Raw genomic sequence first — 14,374 nt, forward strand, 5'->3', positions numbered from 1 at the left:
ATATTGATAAAATAACATGGAAGCAGATTGATGAACAGCTCTGAAGAGAATTTGAATAAAATGTTTGATGCTCCGGCTGCAATTCAATTAGGGACTGTAGAATCTTTCTGTCTCTCACATCAAGTATAGGTTATTTATTTAAACAAAATATGCAGAACAGTACAACAAAGTAATTTCTAATAGTCCAGTGCTTTTAGGACTCCAGTTTCAACGGCTACAGAAGTTCTTTAAAACTATTATGTGGATGTGTATTTTAGAAAGGTAGGAGCTAAACTAAGTTGAGAAGATCAAATCAAGCACCTGACAAACTTGGAAATTTGGTTTCCCAGGTCCTAGATATTTCATCTACTTGAAGATTGATCGGATCATCAATATCTTCAGCTTTATTGTTTCTTGCATCCCCCATTTTCTGCAGAAAAGGTAGCCCAACTGTTGTTTTCATTTCCTCCTCGTGATCATCAGTTGCTGCCAAATGAGAGTTTACCAGTAATATAAGACAGGTGTCATCATGTACTGGATAGGAATTTCTATAGGTTGACATTCACCAATACATAATACACTGTACCTGCAAGGAATTCATAATTACCTATTTTGACTTTATGCCTTGATTCACTTAACAACGGGAATGGGCCTGTATCACTTGTAATGAACTTTGTGGGGTTGTCTCTTCCAGCAACTTCACTCACGTCAGATTCTTCCAGAGCCATGAAATTTTTTTTGCCGATAGCTTTGTCAGCATTTGATCCACTTACCATATCACTTTGTCCTGCACCCCATAACAGAGAGGGTTTTTTGTCGGAGAAGGTTCCATCAGCGCATTTAAGACTCAAACCTTTCTTTGGAGACCAAACTAGTTCAGACAGGGCATTGGTGGCCACAAATGTCATGTCTACACTTGAAGCTGCATTTGCACCTGCACCTGAATCATTCTTCAATCTTCTCTGAGTGCACTGATTGGAATAACCCAGGGAAAATCCTAAATCAATTACAGGTTCTATGTTTTTATCATTTGTATCCATCTTTGCGGGATGAACTCTTCAGTGGGCAATCCTGAAATGCCAACGAGGTCCAGGTCAGACCTCTCCATGATCCAAAACATGAAACTCTGTCTCCACAAAACAATAAAGTCAATATATATTAATGTAGACTGTCAAGAGACAATGACCACATGATGAAGCATAAGATATAATTTTCTGGAAAAGTTGGTGGAAACTAGTTCAGACCTTCTTTTTTTTGCGTGCAATGGCAAGCTTAATCAACAGAGGGTAACAAGCAGCGGAGAAGGGGAAATTTCACAAGGGGTTCAGAGCAAAAAGAGTGTTTTTGAAAAAGGGGGTCATGGCCCTACCAACCCCTCCTCAAGGCTCTACCAGTGAAGATAAGACTCACTCTTCCTCCAGTAATCTTTCCCAGGGAAAAGATTCACAGGTCCTATGTTTATAGCCATTTATTTGGAATCATAGGGAAAAAAAGTCTGAAACCGTATGCTGCCAGGCATCATGATGCATAAGCATTCCAAATTACATTGTAATGTGCTTGTTTGACGGTGACCATTCTGCTAAATCATTCATTTATAAGACATCAATTGTAACATTAATCAAGCATAGGACAGAAGAATCATGTCTTCACAGCTTAACCAAAAATGTTACCGGCCTCTTGAAGGACATGGAACTGCGAACAGTAATGATTAATTACTTATCCACATGAAAACAATGGTTCTTTCCTTCAAGAGTTAAACCATCATAGGATGAATCCAGCATTGCCTAGAGTATAGGGGGTAAAGAAGATCGAGTAACATAGTAGTTGTAATTAGTAAGGACGAAAACATCTTCACTTCCTTCTAAGAAAAAAAACCCTAATAGGATGAATCCAGCATTGCCTGGCATACAAAGAACATACAGCATATGATTGAATCTCAGAAAACAAAGGAACAAAACTTTCTTCCAAAATAAAAGGCAAAGGAATAATATAAGAACTGATAAATGATTTGTATTTCATCTGCAAGATTAGATAAATACATCAACAAAAGAGGAGTTTAAAATCACACGACCATCATCTCAAAACAAGAAGTCTCTGGTAAATGTATGAAAGATTTGGAGAGATTTCCTTGAAAAGACCATCAAAATCCAAACAAAATCTACTTACAGCTAAAAGCATTAATGAAAAATGAGAGAAACACAAGAACAGAAAAGAAGATTTTAGAGACCCACATACCTAACAGTCCCTTAAATCCCTGAAAGAAGTAATCATCCTATTGCTGATCCTATGAAGCACAAGCACTAGCAGACACCTTCTGAACAAAGCAAGACGATTAAGTACGCTTGGACTTTACTTTTTAGACAAGTAGAGAGAAGGAAGGAGGACTTGGTCTCAATAACAGAGTGGCATCCAAAAACACAAGGTGGCTGCCATGCGTCCTGCTACAATAAGCACACATACTGGCTTTTGCTGAGATTCTAAAGTATGAGGTTCAGGGAATGCCACGAGGAGACATGGTGTGCCAGTAAATATCAAGTCAAGCTACGTTTATCACGGTCCTATCTGTTTATGTCATGGTATGATAAATAAATAAATAAAGATAGCTACAAGATTAGTAAAGGGTAGCGCGCATCATCATCATCATCTGTCAAAATCTCTTCTTTTTCCGGGGTTCCTGGGAAAAATGTAAACTCTTCGACTTCGGAGTCAGAGTACAAATAATCTACTTTGTAAAGTTTCGAGGTTTTTGCCTCATCCACAGGGAAAGCCAACACTGATGTCACCAATTATTTCAGTTCACTTTGTGTTTCTGTATATCTTTATTTAATGAATAAATAACAAAAAAAAGTGGGTTCATGTGCCCCGTCAGGAATCCAAAAAATCCATGATTTCTTAGGTCCCGAGCTGACCATATTCATCCCTTATCTCACAGTTAATCGAGTTTTAGATTTTCTTTTAAATTAAAACATACCACCTTAAGCGCTTGAAATGAGCGAAGTAAACAAATTATCAGCATGTATCCAACAACCGTTCGATCGAGGAAGAAAAGGAAATTGTTTGATCTTGAGCTTGTGATAATAATCTTTTCGGAGGAGGATCCAGCCGATCTACTGTTGTTGACTACTTGCCTTATGGTAGCTATTCTAATAAGAAACAAGATGATCATATCACTAGCTGTTCTAGAATCATCAACAATTATTATAAAAATATATAGAATAGTAAAATGAATTCAATTTAGGCGTATTATAAATTTATAATTATGAAACATGGATGGATTATGTGTCAATGTATTTAGATATTAACTGATAAATTTTTAATATCTATTAAGATTAAATACTTACAAAGGGTCCCTATTATCACATATATAGATGAAAAGAGGAAAATTAAAATATTGAATAAATATGAGAAATATTTTAAATAAATATTTTGAATTATAATTTCTTAACATCGGTTTACTTAAATCAATTGAAGGTTTGTACCCTAAGCTTTAATTTAAGATATATATTTAATGTTTTTTTTATAGGATGTAAGAGTATAAAAATCAAGAAAATCATCTTTTATGCTACATCAACCCACATCAAGGTCTTTCAAGTTATTGAGAAATTTAGGATAATATAAGAATTTAATTACCTATTATTTGATCCCAATTTATCTTTTAATTAAACTCCTTTAATCAAGTAACATAAAAATACATTTCTTTAAAGATTTATCGAGAAAAAAAATTATATTATTTTTTATTTTAGTTTCATAGAAGAAATTTCTAAATATAATTCTAGTTAATAAAAAAATTAAAATTTGAGGGATAGTTAGAAAAAATAAAATGCTTTTAAAATTCAATTTGAATCAATAAAAAAAAGGTAAGATATTTTTTATTGATACAAGATGTATTAATATTTTTATCAAAACACACATAATTATAAAAATAGTATAAAAACAAGATTTTTATAATAGACTAAAATTGATTATATACAAATAATTGAATAACTAAAATTCTATCTCTTAGTAACGTGTAGGGGCATAAAACTAAAAATTAAATATATCTTCGTAGTTTTGTTTCGGTCAAGATCTCCCTTGAATCCCATCAACCCGAGGCCTCACGAGGCTCGAACGATGGGACTTGCTTCTAATAGCACCGTGATATCGGTGGTCGAAGTTACAACTCGTCTTTAATAATATATAGAGTTAAAAAAATATAAATTTTATTATTTTTATTTTTATTTTAAATTAATTTTTTTTATATTTTTATTCCATTTTAATATGTTGATTTTAAAAATAATTTTTAAAAATAAAAAAATATTATTTAAATATATTTTAACACAAAAAAATTTAAAAAAACTAAAGTAATATATGATAATAATAATAATAATAATAACAGCCTTATCTTGTCTCTATATGTCCCTCTCCTAAATAAATCCAGCAGAGACCCCCTTTCCTAGCTGTAATTTGACAATCCATCATTCCCCCACCACAACAACCGCAAACTTGGTCGCTACTTCTCTCTCCTCCAGACCTAAGCTTCCTCTTCCCGGCTTCATCCTATTGCTCTACTCCAACCGTGGCAGCCCTTCCCACAATAGCCACATAGCAGCTCCACCACCACCACTCTACATTCTCTAGCGATTACAGTCCTTTTATCACCAAATCACATCTATTGTCCTTCTCACACCACCCAAATCCTCTCCCCATAGTAGCCTTTACTAGCAATCCACAAAAAAAACCCGAGCGACCAGCCGCCACTTTAAACCGATAGTCTCTCCACCATGGCCCTTCTCCTCCACCTCTCAGCTCTTTTTCACACAAATCCTCGACGGTCTCTCTCCACCATGCTGCTCCCCTCCCCTCTAATCTATTCTTTCCTTGTCGCCACCACCACAATCTCTAAACTCCAACCACACCATTTTCATACACAAATCGTGGCCTAAAATCAAGCCAAGATACAATAAAAATAACAACCACCTTCAATCATAAAAAAAATAATAATAATAAATCGAGTTTTCACGGTCTCTGTAGTAGATTTTTAAAAACATATTATAAAAAACTCTAAAACGTGTGGGGAAATCACTTAACAACTGTGATTTTTTATTTTTTTTTTACAGAAACAGTTTTTTTTTTAACATTTTTTTTTTCCCGTAACAGTTTTTTAACTGTAGTTTTTTTTTTTCTTTTGTTTCTTTTTTTTTTTACATGTTTTTTCTTTTTTTTTTACCCAAAATTAACTTCTTTGTCTTTGTTTTTTTTTTTAATTTTTTTTTAAAAATTATTTTTACTAATTTTTTTTAAATATTAAGCTGGTTAAAAATTTAACTATATAGTTTTTTTCTTTAAAACATTATGGATTGTATAATATTCTCATACATTGGTTTTTTTTTTATGATTTTTTTTTCAACATGATCCTTGTAGATTTTTTTTATATATTAAGTTGGTTGAGAATTTAACTTTGTAGTTTTTTTTTTTAAATAATATGGATTGCTACAGTGTTTCCCCTATATAGTTTTTGTTTTGCTGCAGTGTTTCCCTATATATTTTTTTAAAAAATTATATTTATCGAATTTATTTTTTCAATATTGAGCTGAATGATAATCTAGCTTTAGCTTTCCCCACATGTTTTTTTATTTTTTTATTTGTTTTTCTTTTTTTTTTAAATTGTCAATTTTTGCATTTTTTTTTCAGAATTTTTTTTGTTGATTTTATTTTTTTACTATTGAACTGGTTGAAATTGTAGTTTTTTTGTTTATTTTTTTTAAAACACTGTAGCTTTCCCAATGTGTTTTTTTTTTCCGCTTTTGTTTTTTTTTTTACATGTTTTTTTTTTCATTTATTTTACCCAAAATTGATTTTAAAAAAAATAGTCTTTGTTGTTTTTTTTATATTGATCTGGTTGAAAACTTAGCTTTGTAGCTTTTTTTAAAAAAAAAAAAACACTATGGATTACTACAATATTAGCTTTGTTTTTTTTCTTTTTAATTTTTTTTATGAATTTTTCTTTATTTGGTTTGTTAATGTTAAAATTTTTTTATTTAGTTATCAGATTCTCATGATACGGATCTCGGGTTTGATGGGTTGACTTGATTTGACGAGTTATTTTTTTCATTTAGTTTAGTTTGTTAAAGTTAATTTTTCTTTCTATTTAATTATCAGACTTTTATACTTTCATGATACATATCCTGGGCTTGACAATCCAAGGTTTTACGGCATAACCTGGTTTAAAGGGTTAACCCAATTAATTCATTTTTTTTTCTTCATTAGTTTTTTTCTTCCTGTTAATTTTTTTCCTTTGTTTTTTTTAATATTTTTATACAAAAAAAATGACCCGCGGCATCGAGCGGGTACCAAGACTAGTATTTTATATGAAGTGTAGAATTGTCATTTCATAAATAACAATCTTTATTCTTTACATGGAGAACTGGACAAGCTTACCTTTACAGTGAATGGCAAAAGTTGACAAAAGTTTCTCTTTTAGAATAGCATGGATAAGATAAAAAATGATTTATATACGGTTTAAAAATACACTAAATAACTTAAGAAAAAAATTTATATTCAATTTATTTTTGTATATCATAACAAATACTTAAAAAATAATATAAATTATATTTTAAAAATATTTAAAAAATAAAATAAATTATATTTTAGAATTTTATTAAGTTATTGGGTTGAGTTGGTTTTTTTAACATAGCTTTGATGACAAACACTTTTCATGAATTTTTTTTTACTTAATTTTTTTTTATGTTTTCGGATAATTTTAATATGTTAACGTTATAAATAATATTTTTTTATAAAAATTATTTTGATGTATTTCTGAGCAAAGATTACTTTGAAAAGCAAATACTATCATATTCCCAAACACCCCTTTAAACTTCTAACTTTCCATAATTTTTTTTATTTAAAATTATTTTTTTATGTTTTATGATCTTTTTAAGTGTTGATATTAAATTTTTTTTAAATAATATTATTTTAATATATTTCCGAGATAAAAACTTTTTTTAAAAAAATAATTACCCAGCACCCCTTTAGACTTTTAAATAAATAGAGTTTACATTACTTAAGGTGAAGATCAAGGAAATATGTAAACATAAACCAAGAAAAAACAACGGTGTTTTCCAAAAATCTGCTGATTGAGCAATAATCCATAGGAAATTCCGCGTAAAAGAAAATATTCCTAGGAATTATAGTTTGAACTTTCATTGGCTATTGTAAAAAATTGCCACTTTGATATTGAGGTTTAACATATTTTTTTATTAATTTTTTTATGTTTTTTAATATATGTTAATATTAAAAATAAATTTTAAAAAATATTATTTTAATATATTTTTAAATAAATAATAATAATATTTCCTACTCTTCCAAACATATCCGGAAGTGAACTGAGAAACATTTACCAAAATTCCATGGTGGAAGGACCACCGACATCCCTTTCCGATGTCCGTATCAATGCCACAAAAAATAGTTCCTCGGTACGTAGCTGATCCCTTTAATTCCCACATCCGATATCTAGACAACCAATGCGAGGAGCTCCTTTTTTTTTTTTTTTATGAATAAAAAAAGAGAGAGCATTTATACTTTGAATTAATTTGTTGGCTGGAAGGCTTTGAATGATGACGGAAGGGAAGGAAAGATCATCACTTGTTTCAAAATTAGATCAGATGTCCACCATCTTGACAAATTGAATGGTGTCGAGGACGGGCCCATGATTTCACACCAGCTAAATCCAGTTCATCATAAAGCCGTCTTTGGATAGGGTTTGCATGTATTCAAGTTTCTATCACCATTGAAGGATCTGGACCATCTTGTATCAATAGTGGAGGCCAGCTTCACCATGTCCATGGAAAAGGGATGAGTCCCTTTCAAGCCTTGCTTATCCATGGAGACAATACAAGATGCAGGAACCACTCATTTGCTCCTCCTCTTCTTCTTCTGTGGAAAGAATAACACTACACAACAAATTAATGTATCTTTAACACTACACAACAAATTAATCTATCTTTCTTCATAAAGGATTTGATCACAAGATTAGTTTTGTCGAACGTTTTCATTGATTTTGACCGATTGTCTTGCCGATTCACCCATGTCCCGTTATATTTACCCTCTCTCTCTCTTTTTGGTGGAAATAGCACCACAAATTTGTGGACAAGGTAAGATAACAAAACCTTGGCAGACGAGAATAGCTGAAGCGGTGCATGTGGAGGAGTGTCCATACCGGGGGGGCTATTGCCTGTCTCTTAAAATCTATAATTAAACGGTACTGAAAGGAGTGATGATCTTTTCTTCTTTTTTATCAGATTGATTATATGACTGGAAGCTGTTATAATCCAAAACCAATAGAGGCAGTGCAGTGGGAGCTGATAGCATGTTGAGGGAGGGCAATTCCAGCAGTCAAGCCATGAAAGTTTATGAGAAGGAAGTCTTTATTGGAGATTTGCTAAGATTATTATTGGAGAGATTCCAAATTATGGGAGATATCCAACTTTTTAAATAACGAACCATTCGAATATATTTGCAGTGGCTTTCATAATCTTAGATTACTACCATGTTTATTTTTGTAGCGTAAAAACATTTTATAAATAAAAGACACCTTCAAAAACAATAACTATCACAAATATCATATAAGTTCTTAACTGGGCAAAGAATCCGATTTATAGTAGATGGACACGCAGATAATAATGAGAGAATGACCTAAGCTTGGATTTGGGCCGATGATTCATCCATCCCTCCCTCCCTCCCTCCCTCCCTCCCTCAAAGCTACAGCTAGCTTATGTGGGTCCCTCCCTGTTAAGCTAGATAAGTTTTTTGAGATTCCAAAACCACCGGCTAGGCACAAACTCGCTCTTTTCACAAACAAAATTTGCATAATTAACAGATACCTTCAGTGAATATGAAAGCTTTGGAGGGGAAGGAGGACGAGATTCTTACCCAACGAGAGCCACCGTGAGAAAAATATAAATCATCCATCTTTGATAAATATTGGTCCATAACTCAACAAGTGGATAAAAACTTCCTTGAAACGGATACGGATAGGGGCACGATGTCCTTGACCCGGAGACTCTCACTTCCGTGCAAGTCTTTGCCCTGCTCCAAGTAACAAGGCCTTGCCAATCGCACCAGTGTGAAGACCGCAAACCAGTGCTACTGTTCCGCCTACAGCTATCCATTTCCAATCAATACCGTGATCCTTGTGTCTTTGGATATCTACAGCTGGACTTCTATCCTCCTCCTCATTAACTGTTTCCGAAGAATCCATGCCTTCATCAAAAGACACTTTTGTGGTAATTCTTGCCATAAGCGCGCTTCTGGACAACGAAGCTTCTGATTTCCTTGCATTCTGGTATGCTCTCATACCAGAATGCAGTTTCTTCACCGCTCCCCACATCGCATGACGAACCCCCAACTTAGCCACATCTTTGGGTATCCCCATGTCCTCGTAATGTAAAAGGGTAACCTCACATGCAGACATCTGTCCGTCTCCTTTGCGAGATTCCACTATGTGCGTGCATCAAAGACACAAAACAAAAGGCACCATTACTTTCTCAGTGATAAAGTCCGTCAAATTGTGAAATTAAGATTGTGTAACCAACAACAGTGCTCACCTGCCCTAATAACCCAACCTGAGAAATAAAGGTCGACACGCCTTAACTTGTCACGCTTGTGCAGGCCTGGATAAGGCACCCCCTGCAATTTTGTAGATTTGCAAGTCAATAAAGATTGCAACAGCATTCAACAACCAATGTAAGATGAATTTATACTAAATTAAAAAGAAGAAAAACTTCAGAATCCTGGTCAAAAAGGGAGATTTAAATGTTATATCAATCTAGTTGCCAACACACTGCCATGTACAGAAATGATTGAATTGATAGACACAACAAAGAACATATCAAGTTTTCATATATCAGAAGCAAGAACCCTTGCTATCGTTCGCCTTTATGTCATCCTTAAATTAACCACAGAACTCCAATCAAACTCTTCCTCCTTAATAAAAAAGGCAAAACAGATAGGGGCCTGTTCTTCAGAAGAATGAAGAAGAAACAAACAAGGACAAAAAGGTTCAGCAAGCAACATTTATGAGATGTCTCCATCAGTACCTTGGACACGCAATAATATGCCTTCCCAGCATCCCATATTCTTCGACCAATGATATATTCTCGATCACTACAGAAAAATGGGAACTGCAAATTGGAGAAGGAAACCTCTTCTCAATCAATGATACATGTTCAAACAAGAAAGTGGAAACAGGATATCAATAAACACAACTTTGTGCATAATTTATACATCAAACCTTTTTTATCCAGTGCACAATCATTGTTCCAGTATGAGGATATTCTTCAAGTATTTTGAAGTAAGCAAGCATTGTATCCCATTTAGGTCGAAACTCATCATCCCAGAAGAAATCTCTAACCAATTCTGGAGTCGCATCCTCAAAGACAGATCTACTTCGGTAAACAGTGGGACCTTCCTGATAGAAAAAATACCACCAGGAGCTAATATGTGTTACTCTCAAAATCATTATCTAGTCATTATCTAGCATTGCCATTCAGTACATGATTTGAAGAGAAGAAGGACAATATAGGAAACATTATTGAACATTGAATGATGGGCTACACAAACATATTAGAATATGCATGCTAAGGAATCTAGGCATAACACCAGGCATTTTAGCCATTAACTAAACAACCAACCATGGAAATACATGACAAGTGGAATAACATATAGACTCCTCAAGACCAAATCCAGAAAATGCAAAGGGAACTAAGTTGGAAAATTTTCTGCAATATTCATAAACTCCCATGATTGAGCAATCCCAGCATATAGTAATGATGCTCGAACCATGTGGTTACAGGAAGGTTGCTAAAAAAAACCACAACTATTTCTCACAGGCAGTTTCAGCAGTGAAACACAGTTTGAATCTACCTGAGGCTCATGGCGCCAAGCTTGGTATCTCATGTTTGAGGTTGACCTTTCCATCATACATTGCCATTCCATCTGTCTATCCTTCCCCTCCAGCAGATGCAATAGGTGTTCTAAGTCATTCTCAGTGACAATGTCCTCCCTGTCCTCTAACTCACCAGAGGAGCTGCATGAAAGTAGCATACCACAAACCAACAAGCCCAACATTAATTAACACCCTACAATAATCCAATGAAACTGTCCACATCTTTTGTGTGTGCACACGCGAGAGAGAGTCAACACTTTGGAAGTTACTTTTTCAAAGAAGGAGTCTGAGATCACTCGAAATAAAAGCTACAATTATCATAGATCATAAGAGACCTTTTTTTTTTAAGATAAAGGCACAACTAACATATATCAAGAGACCCTGAGAATTTAAATTAATATTTTTGTTTCTTAAGCCAAAGCTCCAATTATCATGTATTATAACATCCAGAGAGGCCAGAAAGAACTTCAAACATCCATTGTCTGGAAGAGAGACAAAGTCCACTAATAATATGGAAATTTTCATTCAAGGAGAATATTTGGCTTACATTCTTGTCCATTGAAACCTGCAAGTCATTACCTTTCAATAAAAGCACACGATCTCTCATGAAATAATTTACAGTGGCTGTTACACCCTATAAATCACTTACAGCAGGAATACAGAACTTTTCTAAAAGCATACAATCCCTGTTTTTCTCTTCTGATATTCTTGACGTTTCACTAGAACCCATGGTTATTTTTTGACCATACAAGGAATAAAGGACACTGCCCAATAATAACATTTAAGAAACCAAACAATATTGTCACTGCAAATGCTGTTTAACTAGAAGGCGTCAGTTACTACTTAAAAATTTCAATAATCAAAACAAAGAAATTTCAGATGCTCTAAACTCTTTGAAATAGTGACTTGACATCAGTTAATAGCACCAGGACTTGGTATTCACCCCTACAACTGGTTTCCAAACAGGACATGAATATATCTAGCAAATAGGAGTAACTAGAACTAAGAAATGCACAAAGTCTCACGCCCCTAGATACCAGACGATGCACAGTTTCTCGACTAAAAACTGAACTCGGAACATTCATCATTTATGATATTACCTATTAAAAAAATGCATAGACAAAACATGTTTAACACTCATTTATCGCACCCATATGGCCAACTTTGTACTATTCCATCACGTTACATTTCCCATAGCACTTTAAAGCAGTAGCTTAAGCACTCGTATTTCTTAAAGCTTCTATGCAACTACACAATTGTGATAAGTAGGCCTCAACGATCTCAAACTAGCGCACTTCATCATTGTATGCAAAATCAGCCAACTAGCATGCATTATTGCTAATTTCCCTCGACTGCTCAGGAATTTAGAGCAGCCTACACAGCAGTTTTCTGGTGTGCGAAGTGCAATAATTAATTTCATTGCAATTTGAAATTTAAATTAATCAGAAAAAGGCCGCATCCAAAATATTAATTATAGCAATTTAAAACCATGAAAAATAAATAAAGCAAACTCGAAAAAGGAAAAGGAAAAGGAAATGCAGCTAACCTAATAGAACCGCCACTTCTCCCCCCTGGATTCCTCGGTGAGCTTGCCGAAGTTGAAGCCGCAGCGGCGGGTGTTGATTTTCGATTTTTACCCTGGAAATTGGACCAAATGGTGCGGCAAACAGAAAAGGCCGAGATAGCCGTAAAAGCGAGCCAGAGACGCCGAGCTCCGAATCCAGGAGGCGCAGTCCAAAGGAACCTAAACTTGCTCCTCAAGCCAAGAAAGACCAAGCCAGTCCACCTAGGCCGCCAAGACCAGCCAATAACGAGGCCGATCATAACGGATAGCCATATCGGTACTGCACATAGCAAAATGTCGACGAGTGTTTCAGTTATGGAAGGTGTCTTTAGAAACTCCATTAGATCGAAGAAAGGCTCGCCCATTGCGAGAAAATTAGTTTTTTGTTTGCTGAGCTGGGCTGATAGGGTTGACGATCTACATGGATGAATTAACTGTTTGTTTGTTGATTTTGGATAAATTCTTTTTAGTTAGTCTCTGACAGATCCAGAGACAGGGATTTTAGAGGGGGAGAGGGTAGTTCTGTGGAGAGAGAAAGAGAAGGAGTTGGGAGTTGATTTCGTTGGTTGAGGTCATATTACGTGGCAGTGGTTTAACCGTTGATGGGAGCTTGGTCTTGGGGCGGGAGGGAGGTTATTTTGGGATCCGATACGTACAGGTGAGGGAGCGTCTAAAACACGTTCCTCTTTGATACCCTTCCAAGCCGCCGGATTATGTTTCCAATTGTGTTAGTGGTGATGATTTAAAAATATTTTTATTTAAAAATATATTAAAATATATTTTTTTTAATTTAAAAGAATTATTTTTAATATTAATATATCAAAACAATTTGAAAATAAAAAAATTATTTTAAATAAATTAAAATTAAAAAAAACACAGTGCCCAAACACATTCTAAATTAAAGATCTCAATTAGATTTAATGTTTGCTTTAACAATTACCCGCTCAAGTATTGTGTGAAATTTTGATTTAAACTTTACTTTTATTTTTATTTTCTCTTTAGTATTTTGCTTTTTTCAGTTTTTTATTCAAAAAAATATTAAGAGTGATATTTGTTATTTTGTAAGTTTGTTATACATGACAAGCAGAAAAAAACCATGATATTAGGTTTGGAGAGGTAAAATTAAAAATAAAATTTTGGAGATCAAAAGTTAAAATTTACTTATTTTATAGTTAAAATTTATAATTATTCAAGGGGAGGCAGGGGCAAAAAATTTGGAGAGCTTTTACTAGCCACCCCTGTATTTGCCCTTAATGATAAGATATATTGAATGAAACCATGAATATTTTGTTTTAAATTAAATTTGATGATTTAAAAATTTATTATCAAATTTGGTTTAAAATTAATCATGTTTTAATTTGAGTTGAACTTGAGTCAAAATATGTACTATTTATTGCAACTTTAAGGTTTTAAATTATTTTCATTGTTAAAGAAACTAATTTGGGTCATTTTTTTATTATGATTTTAACTAGACAAGTAATTTTTATATTTTTTACATAGTAATAAAAAAATATTTATCATCCATTTTTTGAATATTAAAAGATATCATAATTATATATATATATATATATAAATTCATCATTCCATAATATATTTAAATATATATATATATTATTTTTAAAATTTATTTTTAATAATTTCACATACAAACGACTCTAAAAAAAAAAAAAAGCAAAGCAAGAATTATTTTTTTTCAAATTTTGTAAAAAGTGTAGCGTGGCAACAAATACAAATGGTACCCTTTGGAAGACATTCACGCTCTTCCGTTGCGTTTGGGTAAGGGTTGCGTGAGTAAAGTCAGCACGTGAAAATTGAGTTTTAATTACGAGGATAAGGCTAAAACTTAAGAGTTGAAAAACGATTTTTCGTTTGATAAATAAAAAAGAAAAAAGATTATCGGTAAAGGAGAT

The 14,374-nt window shown here is 33.4% G+C and overlaps 2 protein-coding genes across 9 annotated transcripts in view; both read right to left on the reverse strand.

The window, feature by feature from the left end:
* Positions 1 to 2,714, reverse strand: part of LOC118056861 (uncharacterized) — a 32,351-nt gene extending 29,637 nt beyond the window's left edge. Inside the window, exons 1-4 of one of the 8 annotated variants that reach the window (XM_073410656.1) lie at positions 2,215 to 2,703; positions 1,224 to 1,879; positions 566 to 1,105; positions 301 to 465 (exon numbers count right to left, since the gene is read on the reverse strand). In XM_073410656.1, coding sequence (XP_073266757.1) covers positions 301 to 465; positions 566 to 1,019 — 619 coding nt within the window. In that variant the 5' untranslated portion in view covers positions 1,020 to 1,105; positions 1,224 to 1,879; positions 2,215 to 2,703. The other 7 variants (XM_073410658.1, XM_035069272.2, XM_035069256.2 and 4 more) reach the window with 7 other exon arrangements.
* A 5,841-nt stretch (positions 2,715 to 8,555) lies between these two features.
* On the reverse strand, positions 8,556 to 13,024 carry LOC118056939 (uncharacterized). Its single transcript, XM_035069376.2, has 6 exons — positions 12,447 to 13,024; positions 10,879 to 11,041; positions 10,247 to 10,423; positions 10,053 to 10,136; positions 9,561 to 9,642; positions 8,556 to 9,453 (listed from the first exon to the last, which is right to left on the reverse strand). Exons 1-6 carry the CDS (start codon positions 12,827 to 12,829, stop codon positions 9,020 to 9,022), a joined length of 1,323 nt encoding a protein of 440 aa, XP_034925267.1. The 5' UTR covers positions 12,830 to 13,024; the 3' UTR covers positions 8,556 to 9,019.
* Between the last annotated feature and the right edge of the window lie 1,350 nt (positions 13,025 to 14,374).

This window comes from Populus alba, chromosome 8 (assembly GCF_005239225.2).
Source record: "Populus alba chromosome 8, ASM523922v2, whole genome shotgun sequence".
NCBI lineage: Eukaryota > Viridiplantae > Streptophyta > Magnoliopsida > Malpighiales > Salicaceae > Populus > Populus alba.

Coding starts and splice junctions, on each gene's coding strand:
- LOC118056939 (XM_035069376.2), bottom strand. CDS start 12,829: ATGGGCGAGCCTTTCTTCGATCTAATGGAGTTTCTAAAGACACCTTCC. Junction 10,137..10,246: donor TTGTGCACTGGATAAAAAAG/GTTTGATGTATA, acceptor TCCAATTTGCAG/TTCCCATTTTTCTGTAGTGA. Junction 9,454..9,560: donor AGGTTGGGTTATTAGGGCAG/GTGAGCACTGTT, acceptor GCACGCACATAG/TGGAATCTCGCAAAGGAGAC.